Raw genomic sequence first — 16,124 nt, 5'->3', positions numbered from 1 at the left:
AGATTTAGAGTTAGATAGTATGTACTGGAGGATGGTTTTTCTATGGTTTTTGTATCCTAAAATAAAGCTGCAATCCCACACACACTCACCTGGTTTTAAGCCCCACTGAACATAGTGAGACTTACTTCTGAGTAGACAGACATATGATTTCACTGTAAAACTGATAACTATTTTTCATTCTCTGACCATAGATCTGGCTCTGTGTCAATTGTTCTAAGTTTATTCCTTTGTGTGGTTCTTCCAATGTAGCTGGACATATTCTAGCTAGTTATACAAAGAATTCACATGAGGAATGTTTTGCCTGCTAAGTTTACTGGAAAAAATTCTTTAACGTAGCTTGGAAATATTCAATAAAAACTACCTAATATTTGATAGCATATGATTTCATAAGATTCTAGGTAGCTGGGCTACCACTAATATCATGAGGAATGAAATCTTCACAAAAGTACAGAAAGGGGTCTTTATCATCACACTTCCCATTACTGTGATATATCAACATGATATATTCCCCAAATCTATAGCAGAGCGGCTGACCATGACTCTACTAACAGAGAAGATTTCCTCCTTATATGAAGAGAGAAATCCCTTCTATATATAGAGTCCTGGATAAGACAGAATAAGCAACCAACACGTTCCTTATATTCACAGGATCAGTATGGTCTATAAAACACAGGTTCAACACAACTGTTCTGAGTATGAAGGGGCGTCAGATCCTTTATCTGAATCTCATCACCTTTGATCAATTATCCCTCAGAATGAATTATTTTCCTTACTTTTCCCTAAAAAGGGAATGACCCTGGAAGCAATAGATCTCACTATCACAGTGAACCCTGTAAGATTTATTTTTGGATAGATATGATCTTTTTAGCAAGTGAGATTTGACATCTTGATAATAAACAAACAAACAAATGCTTACTAGAGAACTGGTCATTCGTTGAGATGAGCGAGCAATGTTGGCAGGCAAGCCGAAGAAATCAGGTTTATCATCTTCTGGAAGACTTTCAACAACATGACGGTAATCCTATACAAAAAAGGAAAACTGGTATTCAATATGTTATTAAAAAAAATATCCGAGCACTCTTATTTTAATGAAAGGAAGAGAAACATGTGGGTAATATACTTTGGAAATAAATTTCAGATTTAGATTTCAGTCTTTTAGCTATGTTCTTAGCTAGCTGAGTTCTGAATACACTAATAAATATATAATTTTGAATGTGCCCATAGATGTGGTTAATATTATTAATCAATGTAAGTGACACAAAATTATTATTTTTTTAACTTAATAAGCTTAAACTTGATAATAAATTAACTAACAATAAAATCATTAGGGCTGTAATCCTATATACATTTCCTTGGGAGTAAGTTTGCGTGAGCTCAATTCAATTTACTTCTGAGTAAAAATTCTTAGAATAATGTGGTGATTAACAGTAAAACAACAAGAGTTGTTTTTAAAATGCAGCATATCATATGCTCAAATCAGGAAAAGATGTCCGATGATTACCCACAATCCAAAAAAACAACGAGCCCAGCATTTGTATTTTTTATAGCTGTACCACTAGTTCTGACAGAATAAGGTAGCTATAAGTCTCTAAGTCTGAGATTCTCTCAGTTCTGGTCAGCCTTCAGCATGCCAGCAGCCATAATAAAACGAGTCTTTAGTAGGTCTACAATTAAGCAACAAGAAGAATAATCACCTGCCAATTTAATAAAGCCAAAGAAAATTAATATTATTTTAACATCTGATAAGAAGGGACACATACTCACCAATATATTGCAGGAGCTAGGGAGAGTGATGGAATATGGAAATCTGCTCATCTTCTTGCCCCGGAAATTTGAGTCAGCAATGACTCTGGAATTAAAAAACTGTTCCAGGTATGATCTAAGGACTCTCATATCAAAGTAATTATCTATACGACCTCCATAAATAGCATTTTCCAATAAACCATGCACGAATTTCCACTGAAAATCTTTGGCGCCTGTAAATTATTAAATATAAAGCATGTAAAAATATGGCACAATGGCTTGGTTTCGGATTTCATCATTAAAGCAATCTTTAATACAGTGGGCAAATAGAATCTGCCATGCAGTGACTCATGTCTATGCAGATGACCTAATGTTTTCGTTTAACTATGACATTACCTCCATTATAGATCCCTAAGGAGCCTTAACCATTTTGGCCTCAGAGACATTAGACAGTCCCTCTTTCCTTATAGCAAATCATAAGTATCCCCAGCAGCTGAGGACACACTCTAGAAAGAGAAATCTATAGAGTAGTACCTCGGTTTATGAACTTAATCCGTTCCAGAAGTCCGTTCTTAAACCAAAACTGTTCTTAAACCGAGGCGTGCTTTCCCTAATGAGGCCTCCCGCTGCCGGTGCCCTTCCACCATTCAGATTCCATTCTTAGACTGAGGGAAAATTCTCAAACCAAGACACTATTTCCAGTTTTGCGGAGTTTGTAAACCAAATTGTTTTTAAGCCGGACTGTTCTTAAACTGAGATACCACTGTATATCAAATAAGAGAATGTAAAGACAATTTCTTGGAGCATATTCCCAAAGCAATAGAACCCTCCCCTTCTCCAAAGTGCAGTAGGAATGAGAGACAGACACTTCAAATGGAGATTCCTTTTTTTCTTACCTGTTTACCTTCCTTCCCCAGTTTCAACAAAAACCTTCTACTTAAACTTTCTCTGTGTGTGTTTTTAACGTACTGTTGTAGCTCTGCCTAACTTGGCAGAGCTTTTTAATTTCCAAGTGATCTATTTCCAGATGTGTTGAGAAGAAAAGCGTGACAGGGAAAAATAGTCTGGCTGGGATTTTTGGGAAGTTGTGGGATATGCCCTTTCCCCACACTTTTTGGTGTTTGTATCTTTGCCTGTTTCATGCTTGAGTTTTGGCATTATAGTTTTCCTTTCTTTCTGGAAGTGAGGCTTAAAGTCTTCAGTTTCAAACAACCCACCACCTCATCCACCTGTACCCACTGATAACTTCCTCTGCCCAACCTCCCATAGTGTAACTTCCCACATAATGCGCAGGGTGGAAGCTTAGATTAGCTCCAGAGAAGCTGCTGATTTGGGATGAATTGTACCAACACAGAGGGAACTTGAGCTGCCTGATGCTTCAGTGTTTCTTGAAGAAGGAACAACTCTCAAAGAGGGAGTGCCCTGGGCATTATTTTGAGTTATGCTCAGTCTTGGAAACCACTTCCAATGTTATTTTTAGGCTTTAAAATATGTGAAGCAAGAAGAAGTGGTCTCTGAGCATATGGCTGGAGAGAAAAAGTGACAGAGGAGATGCCTGCCTCCCAGGATTCTATGCTCTCCTGCCTTGTCACCAGATAAGATCATACCCAACCAGTGAATGGATTCCAACCGACGCAAACAGTGTTTTACCCTTGATCCGGAGTAATTTCTATCTTACTGGTTACATGGGTCATGAATGAAAAGTGCTTCTAGGTGAAAGGAAGTGCATGGCACACCAAGATTCATACTGATAGGCATGGTAAAAAGGTAAAGGGACCCCCTGACCATTAGGTCCAGCCGTGGCCGACTCTGGGGTTGCGGCGCTCATCTTGCTTTATTGGCCGAGGGAGCTGGAGTACAGCTTCCGGGTCATGTAGCCAGCATGACTAAGCTACTTCTGGCGAACCAGAGCGGCACACGGAAACGCCGTTTACCTTCCCGCCAGAGCGGTACCTATTTATCTACTTGCACTTTGACGTGCTTTCGAACTGCTAGGTTGGCAGGAGCAGGGACCGAGCAACAGGAGCTCACCCTGCCGCGGGGATTCGATCCGCTGACCTTCTGATCGACAAGTCCTAGGCTCTGTGGTTTGATCCACAGCGCCACCTGCGTCCCAATAGGCATTGTAAGGAGTTCAAAGATCCCCTATTCATCCACACCCCTAATCTAGCCATCCCCATGCTGTGTTGGAAAGAAGAGTCTTCACCACAGAAACACAGTTTGCTGTTGGCTGCTCTGTTGTCTCCAGCAGCTTGACTTCTGTGTTGGGCAGGGAGGGAGGGAGGGAGGTTTCTTCTTTCCACCCAGCATGGACACTCAGAAAAGTTAAAAACTATTTCACACTGGCTTAAATAAAGTTGACCGAGAGTCCAGAGGTAGCATTATCAATTTACGGTGGTGTGGAAGGTTCACAGGCTATGAAGGACTTGCTCACAAATTTACTGACAACTGCATGAGTTATTTTAGTGTATTTTTTGTTTCTATGGAAGCTGCCCAGAGTGGCTGGGGAAGCCCAGCCAGATGGGCGGGGTACAAATAATAATAAATTATTATTATTATTATTATTATTATTATTATTATTATTATTATTAATAGGAAGTGGAAGGGGCAAGGTGAATATAAAATGGAAGGATGGTATAAGGAGGTGTGGGATATAGCTATGAATGATAAATTAATACGTGCTATTAAGGTAAGATGGGAAATATGGAGGAGAAATGATTTTGAGGAGATATAGAAGATATTTGTAGAATTTGTACCGTTAAAACGGAAAGGGGTCAAACCATCGCAAGAGGTGTTGAAATTATGGTAGGCTGGATACTTACAATGGAATGGTCTTGGAGTGGGGTGCACATTTTTATTTATTATTTATTATTATTGCATTGTCAAAATAAAAATAAAATCAGGATGGGAAGGGTGGGAAGACAAGTAGAAACTTTGCATGTTAAAAAGAAATTGTATATGATGATAAACATTTTGAAATATTTACAGAGACTTAATAACAATGGAGACTTTAAAAAAAACTATTTCATTAAATTCTGTCCTTTTGACAACAGTAAATTTGGAAAGTCAGTTGCCTTGTGACATATATTTTATTTATATTCAAAGAAGCATCTTGCTGTACTAGATAAAGAGACCTTAGAGGCAACCAGCTGCCTTTTGTAGCTGCAATGGAAGAGGAAAAAACCCACTCAAGGCAGCCAGCTGCTTATTGCTGGCTCTGCTGCAGCAGTGGCAAAAAAGCCCCCTGTAACAGCCAGCTGGACTTCACATTCCTCTTAAACTAATGGAACAAGTTCTTTGCAAGATTTAAAAGAATTACCGTATTTTCCCGTGTATAAGACAATGTTTTTTGCTTTAAAAAAAATAGTCAAAAATTGGGGGTCGTCTTATACACGGATGGTGAAGGCACAAGGGTTTGGGATCTGGTGTGAGCGGCCATGTGGTCAGTTTCACTCGTCCAAGCAGCCTGTGCACATCCTCAGAGGTAACAGATTGGAACTGATCCTACGCAACTTGACCAGACAGGACTCTAAGCACTCTCCCGCCCCAGCCCCACTACCATGGTGGAATCTACCTCTTTCTGAATCCGAGCGACTTTATCTGCAAAAAAAAAACTTTGCAAAATCATTACAGAAGATCTTGATGTCCTCACCAGGCCCCAATGGTGAAGGTGGTTCCGTTAGATTGTGAACCAAGGAAAAATATGGTAAAAACCAATCCTGTTCAGTCAGAAAAGAATGCAGTAGAATTTACCTCATGCTAAGTTTGAATAAAAGTGCACCCCTGTCACATCCTGCCCCATCAGGCAATGGGGTAACAAACACCCCTGTCGAATGTAGTGAAGCAAAATCCTCAAACTTTCTACACTGAGACTGAGCTGGCTTAAGTATCGTGACCTCCTAATCTTTCAGAGAAGCATGTTTTAAATAATTAAACCCTCTAATTAACTTTGTACTAATACGTTTAAATGCATCCTTTTGGACATGATCAAATTTATCTGTCTATTATTTGGCATTTTTCGCAGTTATACATGCAGTTATGTTCATGTGACAAGTCAACCATTATTAGTCTTCATTCAAAGTTATCTGAATAACTACACATTTTTATAAAAATTGCCACATTCTTTTCCAAATATTTTCTTACATAGAGAAAATTCATGAATTGTTAATGTAAATATGCTCGTGAACTATTTAAGAATTAGTTTTAAACCACCCTCCAAGGAAAGTCTTCTTTTGAATTAGGACAATAAACAGTATTTTGGATCAATGGCTTTGGTGCTTCCCTAGTCTTTTCCGCAATTGTTATCCTTCCATTCCTTGTTAAGCTCAAATATGGGAAGCTCACATGGATTTATGGTTTTAGCAAAATGAAGTCAGACAATGAAATCAGAGTTCCCTGAGAACAAGATGACTCACCTTCAAAGAGTCTGTCAATAATGTCATACCCTGCACGAAGATCAGATAAAGAAAATTCATAAAATTTGGTCCAGCCCTGTAAGAGAAAAGGCAGTTTCTATTACTCATTATTAAATGTGCATGGCCATATGATGATAAGAAAATGTTCAAAACTATGTATCATGGAGAAACATAGTAAAAAAAAATAATGTAAAAGAAAACAGTACTAAGGCGCCCTAGACCAAAAACAGTCTAGAAGAAGAAGAAGAAGAAGAAGAGTTTGGATTTGATATCCTGCCTTTCACTCCCTTTTAAGGAGTCTCAAAGCGGCTAACATTCTCCTTTCCCTTCCTCCCCCACAACAAACACTCTGTGAGGTGAGTGGGGCTGAGAGACTTCAAGGAAGTGCGACTGGCCCAAGGTCACCCAGCAGCTGCATGTGGAGGAGCGGAGACGCGAACCCGGTTCCCCAGATTACAAGACTACCGCTCTCAACCACTACACCACACTGGCTCTCCAAGGTCTACAGGTCTGAGTGAATGATTACTGACCAGTAAATAATGAAAGAACTTCCAAAACAGCCTGCTAACCCATAGATTGCCACCACCCAGATTTCTAGGACTGCTAGCTATCCCAGAAAACACACAACACACTGAACTTCTATGTCATTCAGGCCCTACATGCAAGGCAATGTTTCTGAGCAATGCAGAGATCCAGAATTCTTAATTAATTTACAATGCTTTTAGCCTGAATTTTGGGAAGAAGAAATAAAACGCTTAACATTGAAGAATAATGTTATTTTCAAATGCTTTAAAATTCAAAAGTCTCAGGGGGGAAAAACCTCAAGTGTGAGGATCCAAATTAATCACAGGGGCACCACACAAGACAACAAGGCAGGGTTAGCTTTGGCAAGTGAGGAAAGAGTCTTATTTCATTTAAGTCACGGTGACCTATCAAAGTAAAATAAGAGCAAGTATCAATTTTGTGGGGGGTAAAAAAAAAACACCCCAAACTTGCCCTGGACAGCTTTCTCAAGGCATAGGTCCAAATCAAACAAATTGTAAGAATTTATAACAGCTGCATAGCCTGCAGGCATTTAAAACAGCTTCTTTCAACCAAAACTCCAGTTTGGGAAAACAAACCCCAGTTACTACATTGTAACAGTTCATTTTAGTGCAAGTCAACAGTGGAAGCTAGTGGGGTTTAGCATGGGATCTTCTGTTAGGTGGACATGGAACAACAGCTATTATATGAAACAAGCTGTTTCTTTATAAAGCTTCTCCCATACATCAGAAATAATGTTAGCTTACAAAAAATAAAAGTTCACTGAATTCAATTAGATCTACCCACCCACCCCTTACTTTTTCAGCACTGGTCCTTATGGTTCAATCTTTATAATAATAAATAATAATAGTAAATTTTTATTTATACCCCGCCCTTCCCGGTTCAGAAAACCAGGCTTAGAGCAGCTAACAACAAATTTAAAACACTTAATTGATTTAAAATCAAGAAAGGGAAGGTGCACAATTTATTTTAAAATTAAAAATACATCTGAAATGAAAGGAAACAATTAGCAACTGAAAAACAATATAAAAAAATAAGCAATGAGTAAGACTCATACCTGAGGGATATAATTCCTTCTTTCTTGACATGCAGCATGAAACCAAGCCAGGCTAAAGAGAGCATGGGCTCGAGACAAATTCCCCTTTTTGCTAATTTGCTCTGGACTCCAAGATTCATAAGTTCGCAGTAAGTTCTTTTTCAGGCCTGGAGGTGCCTATGGAAGAAAATAAAGTCTTAGTATAAAAATAGTATCTGCAAGCAGAAGTCGTGCAATAGGGCTTTACCGTTCCTGTCCTCTCCTTCCCACTATAGCCCATTGTGACACACAGCAGGGGACAATTACAGTTACAATGGAGATGTTGTTGTTGTTTAGTCGTGTCTGACTCTTTGTGACCCCATGGACCAGAGCACGCCAGGCACTCCTGTCTTCCACTGCCTCCCACAGTTTGGTCAGACTCATGCTGGTAGCTTCGAGAACACTGTGCAACCATCTTGTCCTCTGTCGTCCCCTTCTCCTTGTGCCCTCCATCTTTCCCAACATCAGGGTCTTTTCCAAGGAGTCTTCTCTTCTCATGAGGTGGCCAAATTATTGGAGCCTCAGCTTCATGATCTGTCCTTCCAGTGAGCACTCAGGGCTGATTTCCTTAAGAATGGAGAGGTTTGATCTTCTTGCAGTCCATGGGACTCTCAAGAGTCTCCTCCAGCACCATAATTCAAAAGCATCAATTGTTTGGTGATCAGCCTTCTTTATGGTCCAGCTCTCACTTCTATACATCACTACTGGGAAAACCATGGCTTTAACTATACGGACCTTTGTTGGCAAGGTGGAAAATCTGAGAGCAGGAAGTTTGCCCCTGTTCCACAATCTGACTCCCAACGGTTTTTGCCGATTCTCCCTTCACGCTGCAGCCCTCATAGCCAAGAACTTTACTGAGGGTCCCCAACTCCCAAAAGAGGTTTTTCAAGGGCTGCAGTGAGAAAGAAGGCACAGGAAACCCCAAATTCCCCACTGGACATCTGCTCATATAACTCAGAATACAATCCTATGTGTTGCTTTAGGTGTCAATTTATTTGTTAATTCCCCACTATGTTATATTTTGCTGGTAATTTAATCTTGCCTCATATGTTATCTTCAGACTTGATTGAAGCAAAATAGGAGAAAATTTAGAATGGACTTCAGCAGTCAGCCAAAGACGAAAACCAGGCTGGGGTTGCAGATTATTCAGTTCCTGTAGAAAAGAAATGTATTTATATAAACAAACAAACATTTAAGCAATAACACTGATGCACACGATTCCTGTCTGAAGACTTTGGGCAATGATTGATGTTTTAACACACCAAAAGATATTAGTGGAAGCACAAGCCTTATTCATCCAAAAATAATTTCAGATTAATTTTAGTGTTGACTTAAGCAAAGGGCGGGAATAAGCCAGGATCTGAAACTATGGTTTGGTCTTGGCTTGTTGTCACAAACTATTGTTTTAAAAAACAATTTCCATGAATTTGGATGTTATTGGGGAACTGCAGTTATCTTAAAACTCACAGTAAAAGCTTTCGATCTTCTGTCCCATGTAAAACAGGAGAACAGTAGGAAGCATGGAAGCACAAAGTTTGTGCAGACTCATTCATAGTGGGAAAACAAAGTTTCTGGTTATGTCTGAACTCAGCTTCCAACAGATCCCTCTCTTCTTTTGTTGTTTTTAGCCCTTGGAACACCCCACACATTTTTCTAAGCAGCTGAAATATGTCATATTTTTCCTAAGGAAATATATTGTATAGTATTCCAATGGTTTTTACTAGGGACGCGAGTGGCGCTTTGGATTAAACCACAGAGCCTAGGACTTGCCGATCAGAAGGTTGGCGGTTCGAATCCCCGCGATGGGGTGAGCTCCCGTTGCTATGTCCCTGCTCCTGCTAACCTAGCAGTTCGAAAGCACATCAAAGTGCAAGTAGATAAATTGGTACCGCTCCGGGGGGGAGGTAAACGCCGTTTCCGTGCGCTGCACTGGTTCGCCACAAGCGGCATAGTCATGCTGGCCACATGACCCGGAAGCTGTACGCCAGCTCCCTCGGCCAATAAAGCAAGATGAGCGCCGCAACACAAGTTGGCCACGAGTGGACCTAATGGTCAGGGGTCCCTTTACCTTATTTCAATGGTTTAGTATTTTTAAAAATAAATAAATTGGGGGGCACCATATTATTTTCAATGCATAGGGCTTCTGGAGATCTTAATCTGACCCTGCTGCTGAACATGTGTATTCTCTTACCTTTTCTAATATGGGTAGCCATGACACAACCAGATGCAAATTCTTCAAGCAGAGCCATTCTCCATTTCGTGCACATTCTTTTACAGTCTGAATAGCTAGATCAGCTTGGCCTTGGCCCATAGCAACCTACAAAAGACAATCAGATGTTCTAGTTTATCACAGATATATGGTTTTATGTATCTTTTTTTAATTGGACGGTGGGTGTTAGCTGTGTTTTATCTCCAATTTTATTTACAGATTGCTTGGAGAGATTTTTAAATAAACAGAATTCCCACACTATGACACTGTGAAAATGCACAATATGGTAAGTTTAGAATTGCTATTGGCAGTTATTTGTGAATCATTTTGGACCACATCATCTCTAGTTAATGGAGACAGATTGCAGCTCTGTTGGTCTCATTTACATTTGTTCCGTGTCTTTATTGTACACAAAATTACTTCAGTGTAAGCTGAAGGGTCCTTCCTCTTCACTTTACAACTTATTTTTATTAGAGGGAAGCAGAATAGCAAATTACACCATCTTCCATCAGTCTTTGCATAGTGTTGTACAACTTTCCTTTTGGAAGATTTAGTTTTTAGCAGCCAAATATATTAAAGTAGACTTTCAGAACAAGATATGACAAACAGGAAAGGATTTCTGTTTCATTCCAGTATATTTATTAATAAAACTTGTATAAAAATAGTGCATTTGCTGGCCCAATACAAGCTGCTGGTTTTAAAGTGATAAATATTTAGGGCACAGAGTATCTCACGCAACATCTTTGCCCAAATATTCCCACCCACCCCAGCTTTCCGATTTGTTATTGATGTAATACTAAGGATGACATTATTTGAAAACAGAAAGACTAGCAATCACCAGGACCAGGGCCTTTTCAGTAGCTGCCTCAATTGTTGTGGAATGGCCTCCTCCAGGAGACTTGTTTAGCCCCAGATCATGTCTCCTTTCAAGGAAAATCTTTTATAACTCTTCCACCCCCGTCTCCACCCCCATCGTTCTACCCAGACACTGAGGTCCAGCACCGAGGGCCTTCTGGCGGTTCCCTCACTGCGAGAAGCCAAGTTACAGGGAACCAGGCAGAGGGCCTTCTCGGTAGTGGCGCCCTCCCTGTGGAACGCCCTCCCACCAGATGTCAAAGAGAACAACAACTACCAGACTTTTAGAAGACATCTGAAGGCAGCCCTTTTTAGGGAAGCTTTTAATGTTTGATGTATCACAGTATTTTAATATTCTTTTGGAAGCCGCCCACAGTGGCTGGGGAAACCCAGCCAGATGGGCGCGGTAATAATAATAATAATAATAATAATAATAATAATAATAATTTTATCCTATTGCCGCTTGATTTGTTCTGTTAGGGTTTCATTAGTTTTGAAACTGACTTAAAATTGCTTTATTCGTGATATCATATTAAATCTTTTATATTGTAAACCAATTTGAAAACAGCAAATAGAGGTATATAAATCTACTAAATAAGTAAACAGGTCTAGACATCGATAATATTCATATTTCTTTAAAGGCCTGTGAAAGGAGGGGTGGGTGCTCTGAGGGCTAAGCTGGTCAGGGGGTCCTGCCAGGGATTGGCCACTTTTTTGTTTCTAACAACACTCCTGGCCCTAGGCATCAGACAAGCTCTGCATGTGCCTGCATGAACCCTTACCAGGCAAATAATTTGTGGGCTTTTTAAAGCACTGACATATATGAAACTTACCTGATGGTAGCACTCCCCATTTCTTTCAACACTTGCAAGTTCTTGTAATTCCTGAGAAGGATCAGCACCAGGAGAAATAATGATCAAGATAGGTTCAATTTCTAGCGTTTCTTTATACAAGCGTTTCAGATTCAGTGGAGGAGGTGACAACTCTTTGATCCCTAGAAATGGACAAATATATATATATAAATTTTAAAATACCAGTAAAGTTGGGAATGCATTCTGAGTAGCTATCTCTTTGCATCAGTGGTTGGAATAGTTTCCCAAGTTCCCGACTTCACTTCAGACAAAACAATAGATCTTTGATCTATAAAATATCTTATTATACAAAATCATACTGCAAAAATCAAGACAGTAAACTATAACAGGGTGGATACTGTCATAGATATTGACCTTCCTTTCTAGTAATATTGAAGCTGGTGATAAAAGTGCCTGTATTGGAAACATATTACTGTAGCTAAAAATACCATAATTCAACTCTTGAGTTCATATACACGAATACTAGAGCTGAAAAGGAGATACATTTTAGAACTTGAACACTACAAATCACACCACCTCTATTAGTAAAATGAAGAGAGAATTGTAAAAGGTACAACGATATGTTAAAAATGTACACAACCTCCAAGTAAACTCTAACACCAGCAAAAGCAGTCCTAAAAAGGCAAACTCATGTGCAGAACTACTGTGTTACAACTGTCAGGCCATTTACTTGTCAGTGTTTTAAGAAGCTACATCTTCCTGTTTAGTGTGTCTGATGAGCATTTTTCAGGCTTTCCTGAAAAAAATCATGGGTAAGTGGACACTTAGATTCTAATGACAGATTGTTACCATGTAGAAAAATGAACAGAAAAGGAGAGAATGAGAATAGCGACAAGAGCTGCCTTTTGTCTGAAGGAAAATATAAATAAAGCTGCCGCAAAAATTGGTTCATGGGCAAAAGGGGAAGGGATAGATTCCTAGGAAGGGATCCTGAGCAGACTTCAAATAACATTTTAACAATGTTTAATAACACCAGTGGAACATCAAGAATATCAATATCAATAAATTAATAATACAATAGCAGCAATAAAAAAGAATCATTTACAGGGCAGCAGACATTTAAGGATTAACAGGTTGGGGGCAAGGATGAGGAGAGAGTCCAAAAAACAAAGGGTCAAGTTTCCTGGTCCCTACCCAATGACAGCACTAGAAATAAAACATTGGCCACGGAGGGACCAAGAATATTTGGAGGAGCCAAACACTTATTTCAAACACAGAAGCTGCTAGAAGGTAACTATGGTTAATTCAGCACATGTAATTCTAGCCATAAGCTTGCATGAGTGCCGGCAGAGCCAGCAAGGGTGGCTAAGGAATCTGGGGGACAGGAAAGCACATTTTTCGTTTTGCCTCTTTCTTGTGTTCTTCAGCTCAAGTCCCCATGTTCTAATCCTTAACCTTGAGTTTTCCACATGTAGGTATAAATGACTCTTCACATCAGACAAAATCTGGTTCTGCAGTACTATTGAATCAACTTCCCGCTTTCTCATTTTCCCTCCCACCGAGCCACTGCCTGGATTTTAGTTTTCAAAAATGGCTTCACATGTTGCCTCAGCTACTGGATCAGAAAGAAAAACCGTATGCAGCACCTAAATGTGCATTTGATTCTCTGCATAGGGATATGCATGTGCTTTGGAATATATAGTACCCATACCAGAATCAAGGTGTAATTGTTTTTTACCTCATGTTGTTCTAAAAAACGATCAACTTACCCAGAGCTTTACATGCGAAAAGGGCCATTGCGCTCTGTAGTCTATCTGGCCTGACAGCTTGGACCACAAGGACCTTGAAACGAATATAGTCACATTAAAATTCCAACATATTATCAAATACCAGTGTGCATTTTTTGATGTTAGCCGCCCTGAGCCCAGTTCCGGCCGGGAAGGGCAAGATATAAATAAAATTTATGATGATTACTACCACATGATTAACACAAGTGCAAGGATTCACGTTAGCACAGATGGAATTCCCCTCTCTCCTTGTCCTGCTGCTAGGGGAGGAAAATGTAATACAAAAATCTTTAAAAGAAACTGGGCATGCTTTTTAAAATATGAGCTTTTTAAAAAAACTAGACGAAGTTACTTTCCAGATAAGTTACAATGCTGATTTAAAATACATCAATAATTCAACAAATAAGAGAGATACAAGTTGTTATATATGAAGTTTGGTCTGTGTTATTTTGAGGTTATGATTTTTTAAAAAATTCTGTACTTGTAGGTTCAGATTCTTGGTAATAGGAGGCACTCAATGAGAATAATTGGTGCTTGATTCAGGACAGGTAAGAGTGCAAGAGAGTTAATCTATCAAATTCTCTACCACACGATGTGGTGATGGCAATCAAACTGGATATTTTTTTTTAAAGGATATGGGATCTGCAAATGGGTATTAGTTATGACAACTGTAGTGGAATATTTATGTTCAGAATGCCATCGAATACCAGTTGATGGTGTATGAGGAGGACAGCAGTAAATGATTATTAACATGACTTATCAGTGTTAGTCCTGGAAAAATCTGGCTAGTCACCATGGGAGCAAAGAGACCTGGACTAGATAAATTTTAGTTTTGATACAGCAGATGTTTTTGCATCATCTCAATTCAATATAAATTCTGCAGTATTTCTAGGCTTGTCAACCAATTAAAGTATGCTTTCTGGGTGATTGACTTTTGAAGTTAAGCAACTAAAATAAACACCAATTGGTGAGCTGTTGTATAGGTGAGATTGAAAAGCATTTAATGGAAAGAGTGCTTTATTTTAATAAAATAAACAGATAATCTTCTTAAGTAGTGCCTGATTTTTTTTTTTAAAAAAAGTAATTCTAACAGTTCCATCAGCACTGATAACCTTCTCACAGGTGACAGCTCCAATTAAAATCAATTAAACTGGCAGTTTTTAATATGTGACTAATACATTAATCTATCAATTCTGTTGCTCAGTCAGTCAATGCTTCCAGTTCTCTCTCTTTACAATATGGCAATCTGATGTAGCTGGTAAGGTAAAGGTAAAGGTATAGGGATCCCTGACCGTTAGATCCAGTCATGACCGACTCTGGGGTTGCGGCGCTCATCTCGCTTTCTTGGCCGAGGGAGCCGGCGTACAGCTTCCGGGTCATGTGGCCAGCATGACTAAGCCGCTTCTGGTGAAACCAGAGCAGCGCACGGAAACGCTGTTTACCTTCCTGCCGGAGCAGTACCTATTTATCTACTTGCACTTTGACGTGCTTTCGAACTGCTAGGTTGGCAGAAGCAGGGACAGAGCAACGGGAGCTCACCCCGTTGCAGTGATTCAAACCGCCGACCTTCTGATCGGCAAGTCCTTGGCTCTGTGGTTTAACCCACAGCGCCACCTGCGTGGTAGAAGCTGACAAAACAGCACCATTGCAGGGGGAAAGGAAACACTGTAGCACCCACTGTAAGAACATAAGAGGAGCCCTGCTGGATCAGAGCAAAGTCCCATCTAGTCCTGCATCTTGTTTTGACAGTCATCAACCAGATGGAAAGTCCACAAGCAGGACTAGAGGGCAACAGCACTTCTCCTCATTTGCGATTCCCAGAGGCATACTGTTAGAGGCTAAGACCTTTACCTGAGGGATAGTTTAATCCCCAGAAGATGTAGTAGACAATGAGGCTGCACAACTTACCTGTCCTCCCTTTGGCCAAATCGCCACGCATACTGAGACAAGAGAGGAGGAGGGGTGAGGCAGAGACCCTGAAAACATGCTGGCAGAGCCAATCCAGTCCTCCTGCCAGTGCGTTTCCGCCATTCTGACCTTACTCCTCCTCTTCTTCTCTTACCAGGTAGGTAGCAGTGACTAGGGCTGGAGGGAGGTCAGGTAAGTGATGTGCCCCCCCCCCCATTGTCTGCTACTGCCTGGAAGGTGAGAAGTATCTACGGTAACTTCCTCTTATCAAAGCCCGAAATTTACCTGCACAGATGGGCTAACTCTATACAGAGATTTGCCTAGACAATCAGGAACAGTGGCCAATCTCCTTCTTATTATAGCCATTTATTATAAATATATATATATAATTGCATTTTAATAAGGCAAGCTGGATCAAAAAGTTAAAAGTAAGGATGGATTGAAAGTTTATAGTCCTTGAAAATATAATTAATTTATTTATTTTACTTCTCGGGCAAGATCCTATCATCTTAATAATAAAAGTAGGCAGGCAGGCAGAGCACAGGCACAAGTGTGTTCTTATTTCCTTAAGTCTCATATCTTAAACCTTTTATTCCTCTCCTCACCATTCCTCCTCTGCCCAATCCCTGACAGTCAGACAGGAAGGAAAAAAACAGAGAGAGGAGACACTTGCTTCCCAGAATTCTATGCTCTCCTGCCTCATCACCGGATGAGGTCATACCCAACCAGTGAATGGATTAAGATCTCCAAAATCTATTCTTCAGGTAAGACCAATCA

General features: G+C 39.9%; 1 protein-coding gene across 1 annotated transcript in view; it reads right to left on the bottom strand.

Moving 5' to 3' along the window:
* The window catches only part of DYNC2H1 (dynein cytoplasmic 2 heavy chain 1), a 154,872-nt gene that overhangs the window by 43,107 nt on the left and 95,641 nt on the right, over window positions 1-16,124 (bottom strand). Inside the window, exons 76-83 of the mRNA XM_083435941.1 lie at window positions 13,422-13,494; window positions 11,674-11,834; window positions 9,968-10,093; window positions 8,819-8,929; window positions 7,759-7,914; window positions 6,159-6,234; window positions 1,765-1,976; window positions 917-1,021 (exon numbers count right to left, since the gene is read on the bottom strand). Coding sequence (XP_083292067.1) covers window positions 917-1,021; window positions 1,765-1,976; window positions 6,159-6,234; window positions 7,759-7,914; window positions 8,819-8,929; window positions 9,968-10,093; window positions 11,674-11,834; window positions 13,422-13,494 — 1,020 coding nt within the window. The remainder of the gene's footprint in view (window positions 1-916; window positions 1,022-1,764; window positions 1,977-6,158; window positions 6,235-7,758; window positions 7,915-8,818; window positions 8,930-9,967; window positions 10,094-11,673; window positions 11,835-13,421; window positions 13,495-16,124) is intronic.

Source organism: Podarcis tiliguerta (genome assembly GCF_965153285.1).
Source record: "Podarcis tiliguerta genome assembly, chromosome: 4".
NCBI lineage: Eukaryota > Metazoa > Chordata > Lepidosauria > Squamata > Lacertidae > Podarcis > Podarcis tiliguerta.
This window is presented reverse-complemented; position numbering and strand designations above follow the sequence as displayed.